Raw genomic sequence first — 22969 nt, forward strand, 5'->3', positions numbered from 1 at the left:
AAGTCCGGTCGCGTTCAGTACACTGAACTATCACGATTACGGATTCACAAATAATGTAGGCACCTTTCGTCTAGTCGTGCTGCATGAACTATCACGGCCACACTTAAAGCATCTGGTCGCGTTCAATGACCACTATCACGGCTAGACCAATAAATCAAAGCAATTTATTAAAGCAACAGACACACAGGTTCTTTGGATTACCGGTGATAAATTCACTGACTGCAAGGCACATGCAAATACCAAAGCTTTGGACAATATAGATGCATCAAAAGACATAAAAGTGACTCTATAGAGGTTTCTAAGTTTCCCGGGGAGGCACTTGGTAAAACCAAGTGTTAGATTCTTACCCAAAGGCATCCCGATGGGGGGGAAGAGAGGCTCAGCCCGTCGACTGATCCCAGAGGTCAGAGTAGTACACGATGGTATCTTCCCTAACATCCCCTCTCTCTTAGGCTAATTTATACTATTTTTTACCTTTCGGGTGGAGCTTGAGGGACTCTAGTCATACATACTTTGTTACGATTGGTGTAAAACTTTCTCGCTTCGTTTTAAAGGTATAGGCTCAGAAAAACTCAGAGTGCAGGCTCAGTGAGGAGTGGTCTCACCTTGGAGTCGGGTAGGTTTTGGGATGGAGGTGTGTTTTGGTATTATAATGGCATTATAATGAGTAAAGGTTACTAAAGGACAGCATTTTGTCAACCTCATGATAGTTTGTTGCCTCCGGGTATCACTTATGCAGGTTATCAGTGCCATGGTGCCCCTCCGAGTTCCCTTATCACAGGGCTTGGCCGTGATGTCTCCACACCACTCCACCCCCTGGGCAGTTCCTCTTAGAATCAGCACACCAGGCTCCCCTGGGTTGCGACATCCAAGATTACAGGCCTGGGGAACTTCCTGTGGAATCAATTCCAGCTGCATACCACCCCGATTGCTTCTTCAAATGCTGTGCCTTTCTTGAAATTGTAAATCTAAGTCTATTGTCCAAGTCACCTCCAGCAATTACTCCACAGACAGTGACAAAGGCTTTACTAAGGTCCAGGTAGACGACATCCACAGCCTTTCCCTCATCCACTAAGTGGGTCACCTGGTCATAGAAGGAGATCAGGTTGATCAAGCAGGACCTGCCTTTCATAAACCCATGCTGACCTGGCCTGATCACCTGGTTGTCCTGTATGTGCCACATGATGGCACTCAGGATGATCTGCCCCATGACCTTCCCCGGCACCGAGGTCAGACTGACAGGCCTGTAGTTCCCCAGATCCTCCTTCCAGCCCTTCTTGTAGATGGGCGTCACATTTGCTAACCTCCAGTCAACTGGGACCTCCTCGGTTAGCCAGGACTGCTGATAAAGGATTGAAAGTGGCTTGGTGAACACTTCTGCCAACTCCCTTAGTACCCTGATGCTGATACCTGTATCCTCAAGGTACCAGGATGTGACATATGTCTGTGACACTGTTGTGACACATCAATGTCACTGATGTGACACTGTTAAGATAGGTGAAGCACACATTATAGTGCTTTGTTGGGCTTTCCAAATGCAGAAGGGCTTTCTTTGCCCTAGAGTGCATAGGAGTTTCTCATGTGTCAGTTGATGAGTATATCTTTTAAGGGATTGCTAGATCCTGAAAAACTCCTATTTCTGAAGTTGTTTAGTTTTTCCAACTAGACTGTGTTTTGTGTCCTCTTCCCATTGTCGAGAATTCCTGTGTTGGGCAGAACTCGCCCTCAGTAGTGAAATCAGCAAAAACTGTGTTGTGCTGTGCATATGGATGGGAAATTAGAAGTATAAATCTAAAATTGCTGCACTTGTTTCTCAGATGGCACCTGAGAAGGAAGTTAGCTAGGAAGTTGGTTACTGGAACAGAACAGGAGAAAGGTGGTGGGTTAGGACTGAGATATATTGTTATAAACCATCTGCCTTATTTCCCTAAGCAATATGTTACCCGTTGTGTAACACTCTTTAAATCACCTGTCTTTCTCACCATGAAAGAAAACAGTAAAGGAAAAAAATTCAAGAGAGAAATTCTCCCCTATTTCACCAATGAATTTATAGCCCTTTTTGTCATTATATTTGAGTGAGACAATTTTGTGGTTTAGGGCCCACTAATGCCTTTCTTTTACTTCTCTAGCTTACAAGTGGCCTATTACTTCATCGGCTTGTATTTTGGTGCAGGGCACATGGACCAGATGCAGTACTGATGGCAGAAGTCAACCGTCCTGCTGAGCTGACTCAATCCCAGATGCTTCACATTGCCCAGCAGATTGCAGCTGGTATGGTTTACTTGGCATCACAGCACTTCGTGCATCGGGATCTTGCTACCCGGAATTGCCTGGTTGGTGAGAATCTGCTGGTGAAGATTGGGGATTTTGGGATGTCTAGAGATGTGTACAGCACAGACTACTATAGGGTAAGTGATCTGCTATAATCAGTAATAACTGAGGTCTTGTTCAGCCATCTTACTGCATTCATGTGACTGATTCTACTTTTTACACTGGACAGTCTCTGGTGAGATGATTTAGGGGTTGGCATATGGAGAAGCTGGTTCTGAGTAAATACCCATGGCAAGTACTCAGTTTTGGTATTAGTTTTGGTAAATTTGGAGAGAGTTAATCAGAATAAGATTGGCATGTCCTGTTGTTTATATATGTTGGCTTTATTTTCTAATAATAAATCACACAACAGTCTTACTCTGGGCAGAAATTTGGCATGTTTGCTTGGCTGTAGTGAAGAAGCAGCAGATAAAAAGGAAGAGAGGGTAATCAAATTTGGCCCAACTCTCAGAAGATATTAAAATATATTCTTATACATTTGTAAGACAAATGGAAATTGTAACTTTTGGTTATTGTATAATGTTTCAGTTTACTTAAATAGATATAATGGTCAGCAGCACTGGACAGAACAGTTATTTTACTTGCTGACAGCAAGCATTTCCTGCTTTAAGACAGTTCTTTAGTCTTACTGTTTATGGCTGAACATTTGTTTTGTGTCACTCTGGTGAGGGCTGTAACTCAGTGGTGGGTAAGGATAGCCCATGGCGCTTGTTCATATTCTGGCCCTGGCCATTTTCCCTGAGCTCAGTTGTCATAAAATTATCTCTGAAGTTTGCAAAAGGGTTCTAGGATCTCTGGGACAGACAGGACCATGTACGCTGATTATTGTTGTTAATGTTGACTTTGTACTATGTGGCAAGTCATGCAGTTTACAGCATTTGCTGTTCAATACCATGTGTGTAACTTCATGGGTGGAACTGGAGTAAGAGTGGCAGCTATCAGGTTTTTGTAGCATGAGGGAGGCAATCCATGGCCAAGCTGTTAGTTTATAAATGCTAGAGCTGCATCCTGTAACATAAGCTACTCAGAATCTTTAAATACATTCTCTGTACCTGCCTCCCACATCACTTGTTACCAGTGAACTCCTTATAGATAAAATGAAGGCCTATTTCTTAGCCACCTTAATTGGGCTGCTGTGTCTATAAAAGAACAGTGTCCCCTTGGCACCAGTGTTTCTGCAATGCCTGAAAAGAGATCGCCTTTTGTGGTAGGTTGACCTTGGCTGGCTGCCAGACACCCACCCAGCTGCTCTCTCACTCCCCTTTCTCAACAGGATGAGGGAGAAAATAAGATGAAAAAGCTCACGGCTCAAAATAAAGACAGGGAGATCCCTTACCAATTACCATCATGGGGAAAACAGACTCAACTTGGGGAAAATTAATTTTATTTATTGCCAATTAAAAATAGATTAGGATGGTGAGAAACAAAGACAAAAACCGAAACACCTTCCCCCCATCCCCTTTTTTCCGAGGCTCAACTTCACTCTTTCATTTCCAACTCCTCTACCTCCCCCCCCCCAACCTTGAGCAGCACAGGGGGGATGGGGAATGGGCGGTTGTGGTCAGTACATACCAGTTCCTCCGGTTCTGCTCCTTCCTTCTCACACTTTTCTCCTTCTTCAGCATGGGTCCTTCCCACAGGCTGCAGTCCTTCAGGATAAACCTGTTCCAGCATGGGGCCCTCCATGGGCTGCAGTGAGGATATCTGCTCCGGTGTGGTAGTCTCCACAGGCTGCAGGGAAATACTTGCTCCACCATGGTCTCTTCCACGGGCTGCAGGGGAACATCTGCTCTGGCGCCTGGAGCACCTCTTCCCCCTCCTTCACTGACCTTGGTGTCTGCAGTGTTGTTTCTCTCACATTTTTCTCACTCCTCCCTCTCACAGCTCCTGTGCAGTGGTTTTTTTTTACCCTTTCTTAAATATGCTATCACAGAGGCGCTACCAGCTTTGCTGATTGGCTCAGCTTTGTTCTGGGGTGGGTCTGTTGCAGAGCTGTCTAGAACTGGCTGTGTATGGCATGGGGCAGCCCCAAAGAGGCCACCCCCGCAGCCCTCCCTGCCCACTACCAAAACCTTGCCACTTACACCTAATATACCTTTACATCTGGATGAGGCTGGACAGGGCAGAGGAATCTACACACAAGAGTTATTGCTGAGTGTTGTTTCATTTAATAGCAGTTTCCTTTGTTCTTTGTCCCTTCTATAAAAAAGCACACCTAGTATTTAGTAAACATACAAACCAGATTCTTAGCGTTTGTTATTTTGGAAATTTGGCACTTAAAGCTATTTCTTCAATGTAAAACAAGCATGACTTCATTTCATAACTTGGATAAATATACAGAGTAGTAATCTCTGGCTATATTTGTGTTTCAGAGGACATCAGTGAGCACCAAAGGCCAGGTTTTCTTGATTTTGTATGAGCAATACTTTTGGACCTGGGGGCATGTCTCTGTTCTGTATTTCAATAAGACTAAATTTAATTTACCATGTTCATCATTATACTTAAGAATGAATGTTCATGCTTAATAGTAAATGTTTGCAAATGCCTTGACAAAAAAAAATAATGACTCCCTGCTGCAGAAAAAGTAAATGCAAAAAAAAAAGGATGGAAGCTAGCTAATCCTAAGGGCTTCCTGGGGACAATTGAAACCTGGCACAAGCATGTGGTACTGTACTGACTCTAGTGTCATCTCACCTGCTCATGTACCTCTGGGCTTAGTCCTTGACTCTGGCACATGACCACTTGAGTGAAGCTGGAGAAGACGAGGCTGAGGGGAGACCTTATCACTCTCTACAACTACCTGAAAGGAGGTTGTAGTGAGGTGGGTGTTGGTCTCTTCTCCCAAGTAGTTAGCGATAGGACAAGAGGAAATGGGCTCAAGCTGCACCAGGGGAGGTTTAGATTGGATATTAGGAAAAAATTCTTCACGGAAAGGGTCGTCAAGCATTGGAACAGGCTGCCCAGAGAGGTGGTGGAGTCACCATCCCTGGAAGCATTCAAAAAAAGGGTAGATGTGGCACTTTGGGACATGGTTTATTCTAGTCTACCCTTGATTGGTTTAGTGGTGGACTTGGTAGTGTAGGTTAATGGTTGGACTGGATGATCTTAAAGGTCTTTTCCAACCTAAACGATTCTATGATTCTATGATTCTAATGAAGCAGGAGTTTAGAACAAGGCCAAGATTTTGTCCTGCCTGACCTGTGACTTGGAGAAATCAGGGGTTCACCAGAGGAAACTCTGGGGGATGGGATGGGAAGGAATGCTTGAGTGCCTCTCAAAGCCCCTCATTCAAGTGATACACTCCGTTTCTCATGTTTCCTTTCTCTCTGACTCTCCATCATCAACATTCATTCCTTTTCCCACATCTCCCTTTCTCTCTGTCACTTTCCCACATCTCCCTCTCTCTTTGTCGCTTTGTCTTCTCTTATCCAGAGGCTGAGGGAGGCTGAGTGGGGACCAGGGAGAAGAGAGAGAGAAGGAAAGGGACAGTGTGAGTAGTGAAGAGGGTACAAAAATAGACATGAGAGAGGGAATAAGGCAGGAAAGTGGAGAAAGGTGTTAGTAAAAGACAAAAGTGTGGATGAAGGGAGAAAGAGGTAGACAAGTGTCTGAAGGGATGAATGCAAGTGTAAAGTAGCATGGTTTCATCCAAGTTGATGGAGTAGCTTGCAGTATGATGCATAGATGCAAAACTTAAATTTGGCCTGTTGCTTGTTCTGCACAGTTAGAACACCAAGAAGGACCATTTCTCCAGCCCCTCACACTCCAGCTGGCTTTTGGCCGGCACAAGAAGAGGGACAAAGCCACAGCCTGCCTTGCCACCATCTTTCACACTGATAAAAACTGGAAGTTAGAGTCGAGTCTGTGAGATTTTGGCCTGCCCTGCTAGGGCCATATGTGGGCTAGTCAGAAGCTAGTCACAAAACAGTCAAGGCTATTATGACTTATCAGATGGTTGCCTGGAGAATTATGTCCATGGCAGACCTAAGTAATGAAACTGTCAGCAATGACACTGGGATGGTTCTGACCTACCATACCTGATTGTTTGTAGCAAGATAAGTCTTTTTAACTGTTCAGGCTTAATCACATACATGGAAGCAATTTTCCCCCAACCTTGACAGTTTTATCTGATATTTATTGGAAGGATTTCTATAGGTCCAAAATGCTCTGCAAGAAATGGTTTTGTAGTTATGTTTATTAATGCACTGGAATCAGTTTTCTGAGATGCTGCCTTCCTGTCAGGATGTTAGATTTGCCCAAGACGATTATTTATAGTTTGCTTCTGTAAGATAAGGATGATCCCCAGTCCTTGTTCACTGTTAGATTGTTAACAACATTCTACATTGAATCAGATCAGTTGTTAAGAGATGCTTCAGGGAAGAGTGGGGGAGAAATAACCTTTCGGCTGGGAATATAGGTTTCAGGTTCAGTAGGGTCTTTTACTTACATTGTTGATGTCCGAGTTCTGTTGTTTAGACTCCTATCCCTCAAAAGTTAGGGTTTCATATCTTTCCTTGGGACATACAAATAATGTGACTCATCCGCACTGTTCAGTGGTTTAAAGTACTGACATTGAAGCATGGGAACAACCGCTTTGCTAATATTTGTTCTTGCACGCAGAGATAATATTTCAGACCCTTTTTAGGCTTACAATTCAAGTTTCCAAGAGCTTGCTCAATATTTGGTCTATTTGGCCTTAAAATACTTTTCTGTTTCTTTATCATAAGCAAAAAGCTCACCAAAAAAAAAAAAGTCAGCTCACCCCAGAACTTGGAAAAACGGGGATATGCTTTAAATATGCAGCCTGGTCAGCCAGCCGCAAGCTTGAACCAAGATTTTGGATGAAACTGTGATCTCAACAGGGTAAGCAAGAGCTTTGCCATCAACTTCATTAGGACCACAATTTCACCCTTCCACTTCTTTATGTCTGTCCAGTGTGGCATAGAGACTCTGTTTCTGATTTAGATTTATGGAGCTAACTTGTGTAATCCCTATTTAGCTACTAAATAACTTATTTTCCTTTATGTAAGAGTGCACAGAACAGTGGAGGAAATAAGGAGTCCTTGCCTCCACTTGTACATACCATGCAATGATCTGTCAGAGGCCTGGGGCTATTAGTGAGGTTTCCATCTTCCTTTAGGCCCAACTTGCCCAAAAGGGATGGGAAGGTTTAGAAGTCACAAATTCATTTCTTCCACTTCTGGCATAGATGGGGCAGAAGAACCCAAGAGGATATGGTTCAGCATAAAGTCCAGTGACCTGTTTTTTCTTTATAACTCCTGCATATCTTGTACCATCTTTGTTGTTGTTCTTTTACTATTTAAAGAGAGCAAAAGATGTAGGATTAGAAGAGGTGACACAGGTTACTGAATCGAAGCCTTCCACTATTGCAGGAAGCCACGCATCAAGTGTTAAGGGCAGGAGCAGCCACAAGAACCTCAGGCCTCCTCAAGCCACGTGGAAAATCTCAACACCCATTAACACTTTTAGCCCCTTTTATATAAGGCACCAAAACCTATAAAAAGAAACATGATGCAGCCAACAAAACACTGACATTCCCCTTCTCAGCTGTCTCTCAGGTATACCACAAAACTGGGTAGCAGAAGTCTTGTGTATCTGAAGCTTGAATTTCTAACTCCTGGATCGTTCCTGCCCTGTCATACAGCCCCTTCCATTAGTTTATCAAGGTGGATGTTGCAAATAACTACAATTCTTCTGCCAGTGCCTTGTCTGGAAGGCTGCTCCACACCTCACTCTCCTAATAGTTGGAAATTTTTTTTAATCAGTAGTCTAAATTAACTCATGACCAGTGTACACCCACTTGATCACATCATTATCCTCGACAGAGAGCATTCTTCTCTCTTCCTGGAATTTTTGTCTTAAGTGTATTTAGAAAGAGTAATCATGTCCCCTCCCAGACTGTTCTGGAGGGTTAAACAAGCCAAACTGTTAGTTTTCTCCATTTTCCTTCTCCTCTTATAGCCTTCTCCACATTTATATTAGTTTGAATGTGTCTTTCTGGTACATAAATCACTATAACTGTGAGCAGTAATTTCCAAATGAGATTTTGCCCATTCTTGGATCAGAGGTACTTCCCTGCCTCTAATGAAAACATGCCACGTGATACATCCTAGACTCACATAGCCTATGTCATATTGGCACACAGTCACTGTATTGTCAAACAGTGCCCTGGGACACTCTCATCTTCTACTGCTTCCAAATGAAGAACATCCCCTTTATTGAAGTGTTTTTATTTCAATCTCTAAGTGAAGTTCATACTGGCATATATTGTACCTCTAGTGGTTGAGAAAGACCATTGTCTATCTTTTATTTTTTGCTTCTTTGGGGGCTGCTTTTTTTAAAAAAAAAAAAAAAAATTAAAATTCACATCTTGTCTAATTTGGTGATGAGTAAAGAACTAAAGAAACAGAATCATGGGACCAAAAAGTAAACAGATGAGGGAGTGAGAAAGATTTGTAAATAAGTTTCCTCATTTTTTGTGGCTTTGATTCTTTGTTTTGTTTCTTGATCGCTTCTATTTAATGTTAACATTAAATGAGTATTGTGTAAAAGGGTATCTTTTTGAAGCATGGAGGTCCCATGCACTTTCAGTTAAGATGTGAGAAGTTATGCTTCTGAGCCTCCCAAGAAGAAAAACTAAGGATTACACGATTTGATATTCCAAGCAAATTTTAAAATACCCAGCTTTCAGACCTTCTCACTAAATGCTAAGGGCAAAAACTCTTTTGAGAAACCATTTTGACTCTGGAAGTATTACAATTCTTAGCAAATAGGCCAGGTTCTGTTCTCCACTGTTGCTCAGCAAATCCAGAGTAGCAGCTTTGAAGACAGTGAAATAACATTAGAGTAGTGAAAAGGCAAAGAGCATCTGGCCCACTAGGCACAGTTCTTCTTTCATCTATGAGCCTAATACCTAATATTGTACAGTGCTGTTTTTATGGCAACTGTATAATACATGTTTTCTGGTGACTCTATATATGAAATGTTTGCTAAAAGATAATGGCAGTAAAATTTCCAGTACCAAGTGACTATTTGCAAAGAGAATTAATGCATAACAACAATGGACTAAAAAAAGAAAAGGCTGGTTTATCATCATTTGGGCTGTAGCTAGCCAGGCAAGCACCACCATACAAACGTTTACAGTGAGGAACAAGTGTCTGTCTATTCAGAAAGGACAACAGCAGCAAACACCTGCAGGTCTCAGCTGTCACTACAGAGCTTAATACCTATGTGTGGGAGTTTGGTGGAAGCTGCACTCAAGAAAACAAGAAAGTGTTGCCGAGAAGTCAAGCAGCTTGTCAAGGCTTCCTTGTAGGTGTGTGCATTGAATTGTCACAGTCTGAATTTGAAGGCTTTTTATTAACTGGTATTTTTGCATCTGTTGCTCAGGAAATTATCTGCTTCCCTACATAGACTTTTCAGCTCTCCTCCTCCATCAGAGGCTTATTGCATCATGTGCAGTGCAGGGAGAACAGAGGGTTCCAGCAGCCCTGGAGGACGTTTACAGATGATTTTGTGCAACTGGAAACAATGCAGGAAATAATGGGCCAGCTACAGAGATGTAAATCTGAATTAGCTCCCTTGAAGTCAGTGCAGTTACTCTGAACTTGCACCAACATAATCGCAAGCAGAATTAAGCCTAATGATTTTAGAGGGCTTTTAGGAGCTTCCTAAAGGCCACCACTATGTCAGCAGTTAGAAACTTGTATACACCAGGACATAGTGTTATTCTGATGCTAAAGGATTAGCAATATAGCTTGATGCCTGTTACTACTAGCCCATGCTGGAGTATATTTTGTTGCGTGCAGGAAGCATGCTCTTTCCCCGGCTAATGCCTGACTTAGTGTTTTCTCTTGAATCACAGTTTCATGACCCACTCAATTCTACACAGACAGGCCAAATTCAGCTTTGGCTCAAGCAAGTATAGTTCCATCATTTTTTAATGTGGCTATAGATACAGTCACTTCCCAAGTGGAGTTTTCTCATTATCTTCACATCAGGGTCATTAGTCTTGCTTATAGTTTTGTTTCCATCTGTTTTCACTGACACAGACCCTAAGAGGAGATTCTGAGAAAGTTTTCCTTATTATTGCTAGGAGAAGGAGCATCTGTAGTGGGATGCATTCAACAGTGATTTGTTACTGAACTCTATCTTGCAGGGTTAATGACAGGACAGTAATACAGAAAATGAGATCTTTACCTTGTAGGTTGTGACATACTTTATTTTGCCACATTTTAAGCCCCCTCTCACATGAAATGTGCAAGTGTAAAACCAGCCCCACTGCTCCTGGAGCACATTCTGCTTCAGTCTGTGAAGTCAGAAAGTATGGAGAGGGAAGAAAGGGAAAATCTAATGACTAGGGTAAAAAATGGAGCTGATTAAAACAAAATCTAGAGCAGAGTGGACTTGCTTCTGTGACCAATTACTTGATTATCCATTGAATTTGGGTGTCTATTTATTCCTTTGGAAATCTCCCACACAAGATTTACACCAGCATGATTCTCATGAAGGATATCAAGAGATAGTCACTAAAAGCCAGTTCACCTTGAGAAAAGAAGCAGCACCCAGAAACAGTTGCCAAGAAATGCAGACCTCCCATTGACCCAGAAGTATAGCTAAAAGCTCTGATTATAATTCAGTCAAAAGCTTAACAAAAGTGTTTGGAAATTTTCAAATGGAAATTTTCCCATTTTTCTTCTGTTAAAAACTTTGATAATTTACTAGCATTTGGGACCAATTTGGTTAAAGAGCCTTAGGTTCCATATGCATACATATAGAATACCAGGAAGTTTACACAGTCAACATCACCCACAGCTGACACAAGCTTTTCTGTTGAAAAAGCTCTTAGCACAGATGTTCATTAACTTTAAAAGTCCTTTAAAAATTACATACACAAAACGGAATCATTCTTAAAAATAACCACACATGGGGATATAAATTGCAGGAAACCAATGATTCAAGCACTGATATTAACTTGAACAGTGGCAGCAGCAGCAGTTGTTGCTGTGTGCTGTGAGGAGTTCAAGGCTTGTGAGGTCTACGGGGGGGTGTCTGAGGGGGTTTCTAGGCCCCTGACACCCTTGGGCTGTGTGTGTGGAGGGACCAGCTGGCAGGTGACAGATCTTGCGAGAGGGGTGGGTGAGAATTGGGCGGTGCCGGCATTCCCCGCAGCCAGTTCAAACCGGGAGAAGCCGCATATAACTGGCCCCTAGGGAGCACCAGCGAGCAGGGTGCCCAAACAGGGAGTGGTGTCTGTTGGGAACAGTGTTGGCAGATTGCACGGAAGGGGAGCACGCTCTGTCAGTTATCGGGCTGCTGCCTGCTTTGCTCACCAGCAGGCTTAGGCTGCAGTCCCGATGGTCACATCAGCTAGCTGGTGGCTGTGCAAGCATACCTGGAAGCTTGAGGTCTCCCGGGAATTAGAATTAGAAAGATGACATCTTTCAAAAGACTTACCATTTTATAAGTGAGCCATTTTTTTTCTGAGAACTACGAGGAGACTGTGACCTGCTGAAAGAAAAGGGTGTCCACTTGCAACTGCAAGGCTGAGGCTGAAACCCAAACAGAATCACTACAGCCTACCTATGATGACGTCTCCACCCAAACAGACCTCCCAAGGACTGAAATAGCTATCCAGACCTTAGATTGCATGGAGCTCCAGCACCTGGAAGTCCCCCGGCACCTGAAGGTAGCGGTGGATGTCATAGCTACAAGTGTGCCTAGCTAGAAGAACTCTTCAAACAAGTAGCTATGTTGCAAGAGGAGCTCAACAGGCAGTGCAGTATCCAGGAATGCGAGTGGGAGATCGATACATGGTATTGTGTGCTGTCCCAGGCTGAGCAACAGCCCTGCCTTATGGCTGCGCAAGCGGAAGATAAGCCTGAATTCAACATCAAGCTGACTGACACAAGTAACTCACGAGATGAAGGAGACTGGACCCTTGTCTCCGCTTGGGGCAGAAGGAAGAATCTTCCCCCTTCCCATAAAGTGCCCCTATGTAACAGATATGAGGGTGGAGAATGAAGAGTAATAGACAGGATCCAGGAGAAGATAACCATGCAAAGTTAATCCAATAACCCACCTGCATTAGAACCAGTGCCACCAGAAAATCACATGAAGTATTAGTAATTGGAGATTCCTTACTGAGAGGCACTGAAGCACCCATTTGCTGTCCAGACAATTTCTCTGGAGAAGTCTTCTGCCTACCAGGAGCTCGCATTCATGACATCACTGAGAGGTTGCTGAGCCTGGTGAACCCTACAGATTATCATCCACTCAACTATTCCATGTAGTGTCTAATGATACTGCGACAAGGCAACTTAGAACCATCAAAAAAGACTGTATGTCCCTCAGGGCAATGTTAAAAGGACCTGGAGCACAGGTGCTGTTCTCCTCTATCCTCCCAGTCAGAGGAAGGGCTTCAGGAAGGAGGAGACGAATTGAACAGGTGAACGCCTGGCTGCGTGACTGTTGCCATACTCAAGGTTTTGGCTTCTATGATCATGGATCTACCTTTGAGAAGCCAGGTCTGTTGGGAGCTGATGGGATTCACCTGACCAAGTGGGGCAAGAGGGTCTTTGACAACAAGCTGGCCAGAATTATAAGGAGAGCTTCAAACTAGATTTAGGGGGGAAGGGGATGGAGTTTTGAGCAACAGAGAAGAGCCAGGGGCTGCTGATGTATTAGGAACCAATAGGGAAACACATGTGAAATGCCTCAAAGGAATGGAGGCTTGTTCCTCTAAAAAGGTGACATGGTCAATAGCCCAGCTGAAGTACCTCTATACCAATGCACACAACATGGGTAACAAACAGGAGTTGGAAGCCACTGTGCAGCTAGAAAGCTATGACCTAATTGCCATCACTGAAACGTGGTGGGATGACTCACATGACTGGAGTGCTGCAATCGACGGCTATAAACTGTTCAGAAGGGACAAGAAAGAGGGGCGGGGAGTGGGGGGGTTGCCCTCTATGTAAAGGAATGGATTGACCACACGGAGCTGTCTTTGAAAAACAGCGATGAACAGGTCGAGAGCTTATGGGTAAAATTTAGGGGCCATGCCAACAAAGGAAACCTTGTGGTTGGTGTTTACGACAGGACCCCCGACCAAAGGGAGCCTGTTGACGAAGCATTTTTAGTTCAACTACAGGAAGCATCATGATTGCAGGCCCTGATCCTGCTGGGGGACTTCAATCACCCTGACATCTGCTGGAAAAGCAGCGCAGCAAGCTGTAAGCAGTCCAGGAGACTCTTGGAGTGCATCAAGGATAACTTCTTAATCCAGGTGATAGACAGCCCAACCAGAGGAGAAGCATTACTGGACCTGTTGCTTACCAACACAGATTAAATAATTAGATGGGTCAAGATTGGTGGCAGCCAGGGCTGCAGTAATAATGCCCTGGTGGAATTCAGAGTCTTGAGGGATATGGGCCAGGTGAAGAGTAGAGTCAAGACCCTGAATTTTAGGAGAGCAAACTTTCAGTTGTTTAAGGATTAGTGGATGGGAAACTGCCCTCAGGGCCAAAGCAGCTGAACAGAGCTGGCAGCTCTTTAAGGACATCTTTCTTAGAGCACAAGAGCTCTTGATTCCCATGTGTAAGTGTCCTGGTTTCGGCTGGGATAGAGTTAATTTTCTTCCTAGTAGCAGGCATAGTGCTGTGTTTTGGATTTAGGATGAGAAGAATGTTGATGACACACTGATGTTTTTAGTTGTTGCTGAGTACTGCTTATGCTAGTCAAGGACTTTTCAGCTTCCCATGCTCTGCCAGGTGCACAAGAAACTGGGAGGGGGCACAGCCAGAAGAGTTGATCCAAACTGACCAAAGGGCTATTCCATACCATATGACGTCATGCTCAGTATATAAACTGGGGAGGGTTGGTTGGGGAGCAGCGATTGCTGCTCGGGAACTGTCTGGGTATCGGTCAGTGGGTGGTGAGCAATTGCATTGTGCATCACTTGCTTTGTATATCATTATTATTATTATCATTATTATACTGTTACTATTATCATTACTATTTTACTTTATTTCAATTATTAAACTGTTCTCAACCCAGGAGTGTTTCTCACTCTTACTCCTCCGATTCTCTCCCCCATCCCATTGGGGTAGGGGGAGTGAGCGAGCGGCTGCGTGGTGCTTAGTTGCTGGCTGGGGCTAAACCACGACAGTAAGAAATCAAGCAAGGAAGGCAGGAGACCCAGCATGGCTCAGTAAGGACCTCTTAGTTAAAATAAAGTGTAAGAAGGAAATGGAACCAGGGATGTGTATGCTAGGAATAATATAGGGACACTGCCTGGATGTGTAGGGATCGGATCAGGAAAGCTAAGGAAAGGTTGGAGCTGAATATGGCAAGGGATGAGAAGAATAATAAGAAAGGCTTCTACAGGTATGTTGAAAAAAAGTGGAAGATTAAAGAAAATGTGCTATCCCCTGATAAAAAAGACAGGAGAACTAGTAAAAATCAACATGGAAAAAGCTGAGGTACTGTGGTGGGTTGACCCTGGCTGGATGCCAAGTGCCCACCAAAGCTGCTCTATCACTCCCCTTCTCAACTGGACAGGGAAGAGAAAATATAATGAAAAGCTCATGGGTCGAGATAAGGACAGGGAAATCACTCAGCAATTGCCGTCACGGGCAAAACAGACTCGACTTGAGGAAAATCATTTTAATTTATTACCAGTCAAATCAGAGTAAAAAAATGAGAAATAAAAACTAAATCTTAAAACACCTTCCCCCCACCCGTCCCTTCTTCCCAGGCTCAACTTCACTCCCGATTTTCTCTGCCTCCTCCCCCCGAGCAGCGCAGGGGGACAGGAAATGGGGGTTGTGGTCAGTTCATCACACTTTGTCTCTGCTGCTCCTTCCTCCTCAGGGGAGCACTCCTCACACTCTGCCCCTGCTCCAGCATGGGGTCCCTCCCACAGGAGACAGTCCTCCACAAACTTCTCCAATGTGGGTCCTTCCCACGGGCTACAGTTCTTCACGAACTCCTCCAGCGTGGGTCCCTTCCACGGGGTGCAGTCCTTCAGGAGCAGACTGCTCCAGCGTGGGTCCCCCACAGGGTCCCAAGTCCTGCCAGCAAACCTGCTCCAGCGTGGGCTCCTCTCTCTCCACAGGTCCACAGGCCCTGCCAGGAGCCTGCTCCAGTGCAGGCTTCCCACGGGGTCACAGCCTCCTTCGGGCACATCCAGCTGCTCCGGCATGGGGTCCTCCACGGGCTGCAGGTGGATATCTGCTCCACCATTAACCTCCATGGGCTGCAGGGGGACAGCCTGCCTCACCATGGGCTGCAGGGGAATCTCTGCTCCGGTGCCTGGAGCACCTCCTCCCCCTCCTTCTTCACTGACCTTGGTGTCTGCAGAGTCCTTCCTCTCACATATTCTCACTCCTCACTCCAGCTGCAGTTTTTTGTTCCTTTGTTTATTTTCCCCTTCTTAACTATGTTATCCCGGAGGCGCTACCGCCGTTGCTGATTGGCTCAGCCTTGGCCAGAGGTGGGTCCATGTTGGAGCCGGCTGGCATTGGCTCTATCGGACACAGGGGAAGCTTGTAGCAGCTTCTCACAGAAGCCACCTCTGTAGCCCCTCCACTACCAAAACCTTGCCATGCAAAGCCAATATAGGTACTAAACAATTTTTTTGTCCCAGTTTTCAATGGCAATTTCTCTTCCCACATTTCTTGAGTCCCTGAATCTCAAGGCAGGTACTGGGGGAATGAAGTCCCTCCCATCGTAGGAGAAGATGTGGTTCGAGACCACCTGAGGAACCTGAACATACACAAGTCCATGGGACCTGATGATATGCATCCCAGGGTCCTGAGGGAATTGTCTGATGTAGTCGCTAAGCTACTCTCTATCATATCTGAAAAGTCATGGCAGTCAGATGACGTCCCCAGTGACTGGAGAAAAGGGAAATATCCCACCCATTTTTAAAAAGGGTAAAAAGGAGCACCCTGGGAACTACTAACCAGTCAGCCTCACTTCCATTCCCAATAAGACCATGGAGCAGATCCTTCTGGAAGTTATGTCAAAACATGTGGAAGACAGGGAGGTGATTAGAGACAGCCAACAGGGCTTCACCAAGGGCAAATCGTGCCTGACTAATCTAGTGGCCTTCTACGATGGAGGGACTGCATCAGTGGACAAGGGAAGAGCTACAGTTGTCATCTACCTGGACTTTTGTAAGGCCTTTGAGAGGCATCCCTATTCAAGGGGAGATCACTGCTGTGCAGCCAGCTGCTATGGAGGGAGAGCGCAACGGACCCTGATGGCTGCAGATATTTATAGCATAAAGTGGTTGATTCATAGTCAGATTTTCTGCTATGTTCATGCATTTTCGGCTGCTTATCAACCCAGTCTCCAGCCAAACCAGTTTTTTGATTTTGGTGCTAGGTTCTCACTGATAACACAGTAGGATTAACTTTGGTTAGGCCTAGTTGCAGAGCATCTACCTGGACCAAAATTCAGTTAGTTCAAACAGGAGGAGTGCATCCATCACGTGTAGATGCACTTCAGTTGGGCTATTGATCCTGCCAAATAATGAGTCTCTATAATCAAGGTGTATATACTGAAAATTAAATTTATAAAAAGCCATTTAAAGATAAAGGAACTTTGAGACTGTGATACTTTAAACCACAAAATACTGAATATTTTTGTCTGTTTCTATTGAAAATGAATATCATCTAAGCAATCATTTTTGTAGCCCATACAATTTTTGTAGAGGACAAAAAGACTGTGATATGTATTCAAAGATGAAAAGTTTGTCCAGCCTCCAGATCAATGGGAAAACTGGAATTGACATAATTTTTTACCTTTATCCTTATTAATTAGTAATTTTTAATAGCACTATGTTTCTCTTCACTTGCATGTTCATAGCTATATCTAAAGGAGGAAAAAAAAAAAAAAATCACATCAGCCTGTGATCCAGTCCTTGCATGCTGAGTCCTACACACTCATGGAGAGGCATGGCAATTATATTTGTTAGGTTATGTGACAAAGGTCATCTGTACACCCACAAAGGAGCACAGGGACACAAGGGCAGGAGGGGGGAGCCCAAATAATACCCTGCTGGGCTACTCCCAGGCCCATCACAGGGGCCATCAGTCCATCAAAGGCCTATTAGCAAAAGCCCAGTGGAGCACAGTGGCACACAATGGCAGGCAGAAACCCAAATTAAGGACTTGCAGAAACGAACACTTCTTCCAGGCTCCTCTCCTGTCTGTGCCAGGAGAGCCATCAGCCCCATTTATCCAGGCATGAAACCCATCGCAATGGGATGGGAACAGCTCTGGGGATCACCTTTCACACTAAGGGGGGGGGGGTTGCAGCCTAGGGGTGTGGGAAACATTGGGTGCACGGGAAGAGCATTTTGGGATTGCACAGGACTTATTATGGAATGTTTAGGGGAGAAACCAAAGGCAGGAAAAGGGGGGGGGTTTAGGTGATTTGGGGAGGAACAGGTGTGGGAAAATAGAGGGGTAAGGGGATAAAAAGGGCCAGTCACGTGTACATAGTTGACTGGTCAGTACGCTTGTGTGGCTGAGCCCTGCGCCTGATCAGTGCAGTCTGTCCTATATCTTCTAATTAAGTTCCTTTCTAACTCTTTCCTGGGTGAGGGGTCTCTGTTCTGAGTGCATGTATATTGTCGTGGTTTAGCCCAAGCCAACAACTAAGCACCACGCAGCCGCTCACTCACTCCCCCTACCCCGATGGGATGGGGGAGAGAACTGGAGGAGTAAGAGTGAGAAACGCTCCTGGGTTGAGATAAGAACAGTTTAATAATTGAAATAAAGTAAAATAGTAATGATAATAGTAACAGTATAATAATGATAATAATAATAATGATATACAAAGCAAGTGATGCACAATGCAATTGCTCACCACCCACCGACCGATACCCAGACAGTTCCCGAGCAGCGATCGCTGCTTCCCGGCCACCCCCCCCCCCCCCCCCCCCCCACAGTTTATATACTGAGCATGATGTCATATGGTATGGAATAGCCCTTTGGTCAGTTTGGATCAACTATTCTGGCTGTGGCCCCTCCCAGTTTCTTGTGCACCTGGCAGAGCATGGGAAGCTGAAAAAGTCCTTGACTAGCATAAGCAGTACTTAGCAAAAACTAAAAACATCAGTGTGTTATCAGCATTCTTCTCCTACTAAATCCAAAACACAGCACTATGCCTGCTACTAGGAAGAAAATTAACTCTATCCCAGCCGAAACCAGGACAGTATCCACCCCTTATTCTGTACCATCTACGTCATGCACAGGTCCTACCCCTTTCCAGTGCGTTCTAATTAGTCACCACCACTTTCCCTTTCTTGATATATACACACAGATATCATTCCCTTAGTCTATGGCCCATCCCTCTAAAATGTCCATTGAGTTCATTTAGCCCATGACTTTGGGTTCCATCTGTCATCACAGTCTTTCAGAGCAGGAGAGGTGGTGTGCGGTGTAGGATGGTTGCATGCTGAAGCCAGTTCTCATTCCAACATGGTTTCATCAAAGTTCATTTTCATTAATCTGGGCAATTCTTACTGTAATACCATTGATGTGGCATATAGCAACCATAACATACAGTATTGTATACTTAACATTAACATACTATATTATTATATTCACATTATACTGTATTATTATATTAACATACAGTTAAGAGATAACATACAATAAGAGATAACATACAGTTAAGAGATAACATACAGTATTATAGAGCAGTTAACATCATACAATTCAGTTCATTGGCTATTTTCACCCAAAATCAAATTCCCTTGAGGTACACATTGGACTTCCCCATCCTTTCGCATTGCCCACCAAGTGCACCCAGGTCCTTGAGCAAAAGCAATCCCATGAATGGGTTTGCCTTTGCCCGAAGCAGGAGTAACCCAGACTGTCTTCCCCAGCATATTTTTTATGTGCACTACAGGGACTTTATCCCCTTGTACAGTACGTAAAAGTCTTGATTGGGCAGGGCCAGCTCGATTGGCAGATCCCCTGGTGTTGACTAACCAGGTGGCTTTTGCTAAATGTGTATCCCAATGTTTGAATGTCCCACCACCCATTGCTCTCAGGGTAGTCTTTAACAGCCCATTGTATTGTTCGATCTTCCCGGAGGCTGGTGCATGGTAAGGGATGTGATATATCCACTCAATGCCATGCTCTTTGGCCCAGGTGTCCATGAGGTTGTTTCAGAAATGAGTCCCATTGCCTGACTCGATTCTTTCTGGGGTGCCATGTCGCCACAGGACTTGCTTTTCAAGGCCCAGGATTGTGTTCTGGGAGGTGGCATGGGGCACGGGATATGTTTCCAGCCATCTGGTGGTTGCTTCCACCATGGTGAGCACATGTTGCTTGCCTTGGCGAGTTTGTGGGAGTGTGATATAATCAATCTCCCAGGCCTCCCCATATTTATATTTCAGCCATCGTTCACTATACCAGAGGGGCTTGAACCGCTTGGCTTGCTTGATTGCAGCGCATGTTTCACATTCATGAATAACTTGTGCAATATTGTCTATAGTTAAGTCCACCCCTCGATCATGAGCCCATCTATATGTTGCATCCCTTCCTTGATGGCCTGAGGCTTCATGGGCCCACAGAGCTATAAATAATTCACCCTTATGTTGCCAGTCCAGATCCACCTGAGCCACTTCAATCTTAGCAGCCTGATCCACCTGCTGGTTGTTTCCATGTTCTTCAGTGGCCTGACTCTTGGGTACGTGAGCATCTATGTGATGTACTTTCACAACCAGGTTCTCTACCCGGGCAGCAATATCTTGCCACAATGCGGCAGCCCAGATGGGTTTGCCTCTGCACTGCCTGTTGCTCTGCTTCCATTGCTGCAACCACCCCCACAGGGCATTTGCCACCATCCATGAGTCAGTACAGAGATAAAGAACGGGCCACTTTTCTCTTTCAGCAATACCTAAAGCCAGCTGGATGGCTTTCACCTCTGCAAACTGACTCAACTCCCCTTCTCCTTCAGCAGCTTCTGCAACTTTTCGTATAGGACTCCATACAGCAGCTTTCCACCTCCGATGCTTTCCCACAAGACGACAGGACCCATCAGTGAACAGGGCATATTGCTTCTCATTTTCTGGCAATTTATTATACAGTGGGGCCTCTTCAGCATGTGTCACCTCTTCCTCTGGAGATATTCTGAAGTTTTTTCCTTCTGGCCAGTCCATGATCACTTCCAAGATTCCTGGGTGACTGGGGTTTCCTATTCGAGCCCATTGTGTGATCAATGCAACCCACTTACTCCACGTAGCATCATTTGCATGATGTGTAGAGGGGACCCTCCCTTTGAACATCCAGCCCAGTACCGGCAGTCAGGGTGCCAGCAGGAGCTGGGCTTCAGTACCAACCACTTCCGAAGCAGCTCGAACCCCTTCATATGCTGCCAATATCTATTTCTCAGTTGGAGTATAGCGGGCTTCGGATCCTCTGTATCCCCGACTCCAAAACCCTCAGGGTTGACCTCAAGTCTCCCCTGGTGCTTTCTGCCAGAGGCTCCAGGTAGGGCCATTCTCCCTGGCTGCGGTGTAGAGCACATTTTTAATATCCTGCCCTGCCTGGACTGGCCCAAGGGCTACTGCATGAACTATCTCCCGTTTAATTTGTTCAAAGGCTTGTTGTTGCTCAGGGCCCCATCTGAAATCGTTCTTCTTCCGGGTCACCTGGTAAAGAGGGCTTACAATTGACCAGCCGGGTTAGCTCAGTTGGTTAGAGCATGGTGCTAATAACACCAAGTTCACAGGTTCAGTCCCTGCTTACTGCAGGGGGGTTGGGCTCGATGATCTCTCAAGGTCCCTTCCAACCTAAAGCATTCTATGATTCTATGATTCTATGATCTGGCTGTAATTTGGAATATGCATTCTACAAAAACCCACAACGCCTAAGAAAGCTTGTGTTTCCTTTTTGCTAGTTGCTGGGGACATAGCTGTTATTTTGTTGATCACATCCATTGGGATCTGATGACGTCCATCTTGCCATTTTATTCCTAAAAACTGGATCTCCTGTGCAGGTCCCTTGACTAAGATCGGAAGTAAAATTAGCCCCCTTACTCTGTCTGGGGAACTGCCCACTGGAAACTGGAGCTGCAATTTTCCTGGGAGAACCGCCTTTTGTAATAGTTCTTCCTTGCAACTCACGCACTCATGCCTCTAGAGTCGAGGTGGATTTCCCATCCCACTTCCTCATGTCCTCTACATGGTCACGCAGGTAAAACCACTGGGTGCCCCATGGTGTGTATCCTCTCCATCCTCTCTCTTGAGCATAAGGACGTTGACTCCTGATGGCTGAGACACTGGTCCGTACAGGTGGGGAGTAAGACAGATCCTCTCTGAGTTGATGGAACTCTCGGCATATATTTTCAGACAGTTTTTCCACAGTCGAGATACAGGCCCGTAGGGAGGAAGAGATACTTTCTTTGTATTCCTGGAGTTGGCCAGCCACTTCATCCACCATTGGTGCCTCATCATCTTTCCAGGCCAGTATTGCCAACGAGTTGGAATACGATGCTGGTGCGTTCTGTACCACCTTCCGCCACATGGGTTGTGTGCACCTGACTTCATCTGGATCTTTGGGTAACTGGTCATCGTTTAGGTCACTATAAATCACCTCCAGCACGCCTAATTCCCTCAGGTACTGGATACCCTTCTCTACGGTGGTCCATTTGCCTGGGCGGTCTATAACATCCTCCTTGAAGGGATACCTTTCCTTCATGCTTGACAGGAGTTGTCTCCAGAGGCTGAGCGTTTGTGCCCCTTTTCAAATTGCTTTGTCAATGCCCCCTTCCCTAGAAAGGGATCCCAGCTGCTTGGCTTCCTTACCCTCTAAATCCAGGCTACTGGCCCCATTATCCCAGCATCGGAGCAGCCAGGTGATGATGTGCTCGCCTGGATGACGACTGAAATCTTTTCGCATATCTTGCAGCTTACTCAGGGATAGGGATCGGGCGGTTACCATCTCATTTATGGGTTCTGCCTCTTCCTTCTCTGGTTCTTGTAATGGCCCTGGTTCATCTTCATCCCTTACTAAACGAGCCGATTTCCTTGTGTATTTTTTCTTCTGTATAGGGGCAATGGATACTGGCACGGGTTGATTCTCTGGTTTATCCGCAGTGCCTGTCACTGGGGTTGGAGTAGCTGCAGTGCCCTTCGCTGTGGTTTGAGTAGCCGCAGTGCTCGTGGCTGTGGTTGGAGTAGCCACAGTGCCTGGGGCAGGGGTTTGAGTAGCCACAGTGCCTGTAGTGGGGGTTGGAGTAGCCGCAGTGCCTGTAGCGAGGGTTTGAGTAGCCACAGTGCTTGTTGTTTTGTCATCATCAGATCCAGAGACCTTCTCTTTCTTTTGAGGGTACTGATTAGTGTTGACCACGGCTCTATAAGCATGGGCCAGCCCCCAGCATGTTGCAATGATTTGTGTCTCTCTGGAGTTGCCAGGGTGACAACATACTTTTTCCAAATACTTTACTAGTTCTTCAGGATTCTGCACTTGTTCAGGGGTGGAGTTCCAAAACACGGGAGGTGCCCACTGTCCTAGGTACTTGCCCATACTATCCCACATACCCTGCCACTCATAACTATCCAGCCTTGGGGCAGAACTCTTAAATTGCTTACTGA

The 22969-nt window shown here is 45.2% G+C and overlaps 1 protein-coding gene across 3 annotated transcripts in view; it reads left to right on the forward strand.

The window, feature by feature from the left end:
• LOC142596454 (BDNF/NT-3 growth factors receptor-like) overlaps positions 1-22969 on the forward strand; it is a 225239-nt gene that overhangs the window by 174020 nt on the left and 28250 nt on the right. For all 3 annotated transcript variants that reach the window (XM_075725553.1, XM_075725554.1, XM_075725555.1), the window contains one exon: positions 2174-2408. In XM_075725553.1, coding sequence (XP_075581668.1) covers positions 2174-2408 — 235 coding nt within the window. The remainder of the gene's footprint in view (positions 1-2173; positions 2409-22969) is intronic.

This window comes from Pelecanus crispus, chromosome W, assembly GCF_030463565.1.
Source record: "Pelecanus crispus isolate bPelCri1 chromosome W, bPelCri1.pri, whole genome shotgun sequence".
NCBI lineage: Eukaryota > Metazoa > Chordata > Aves > Pelecaniformes > Pelecanidae > Pelecanus > Pelecanus crispus.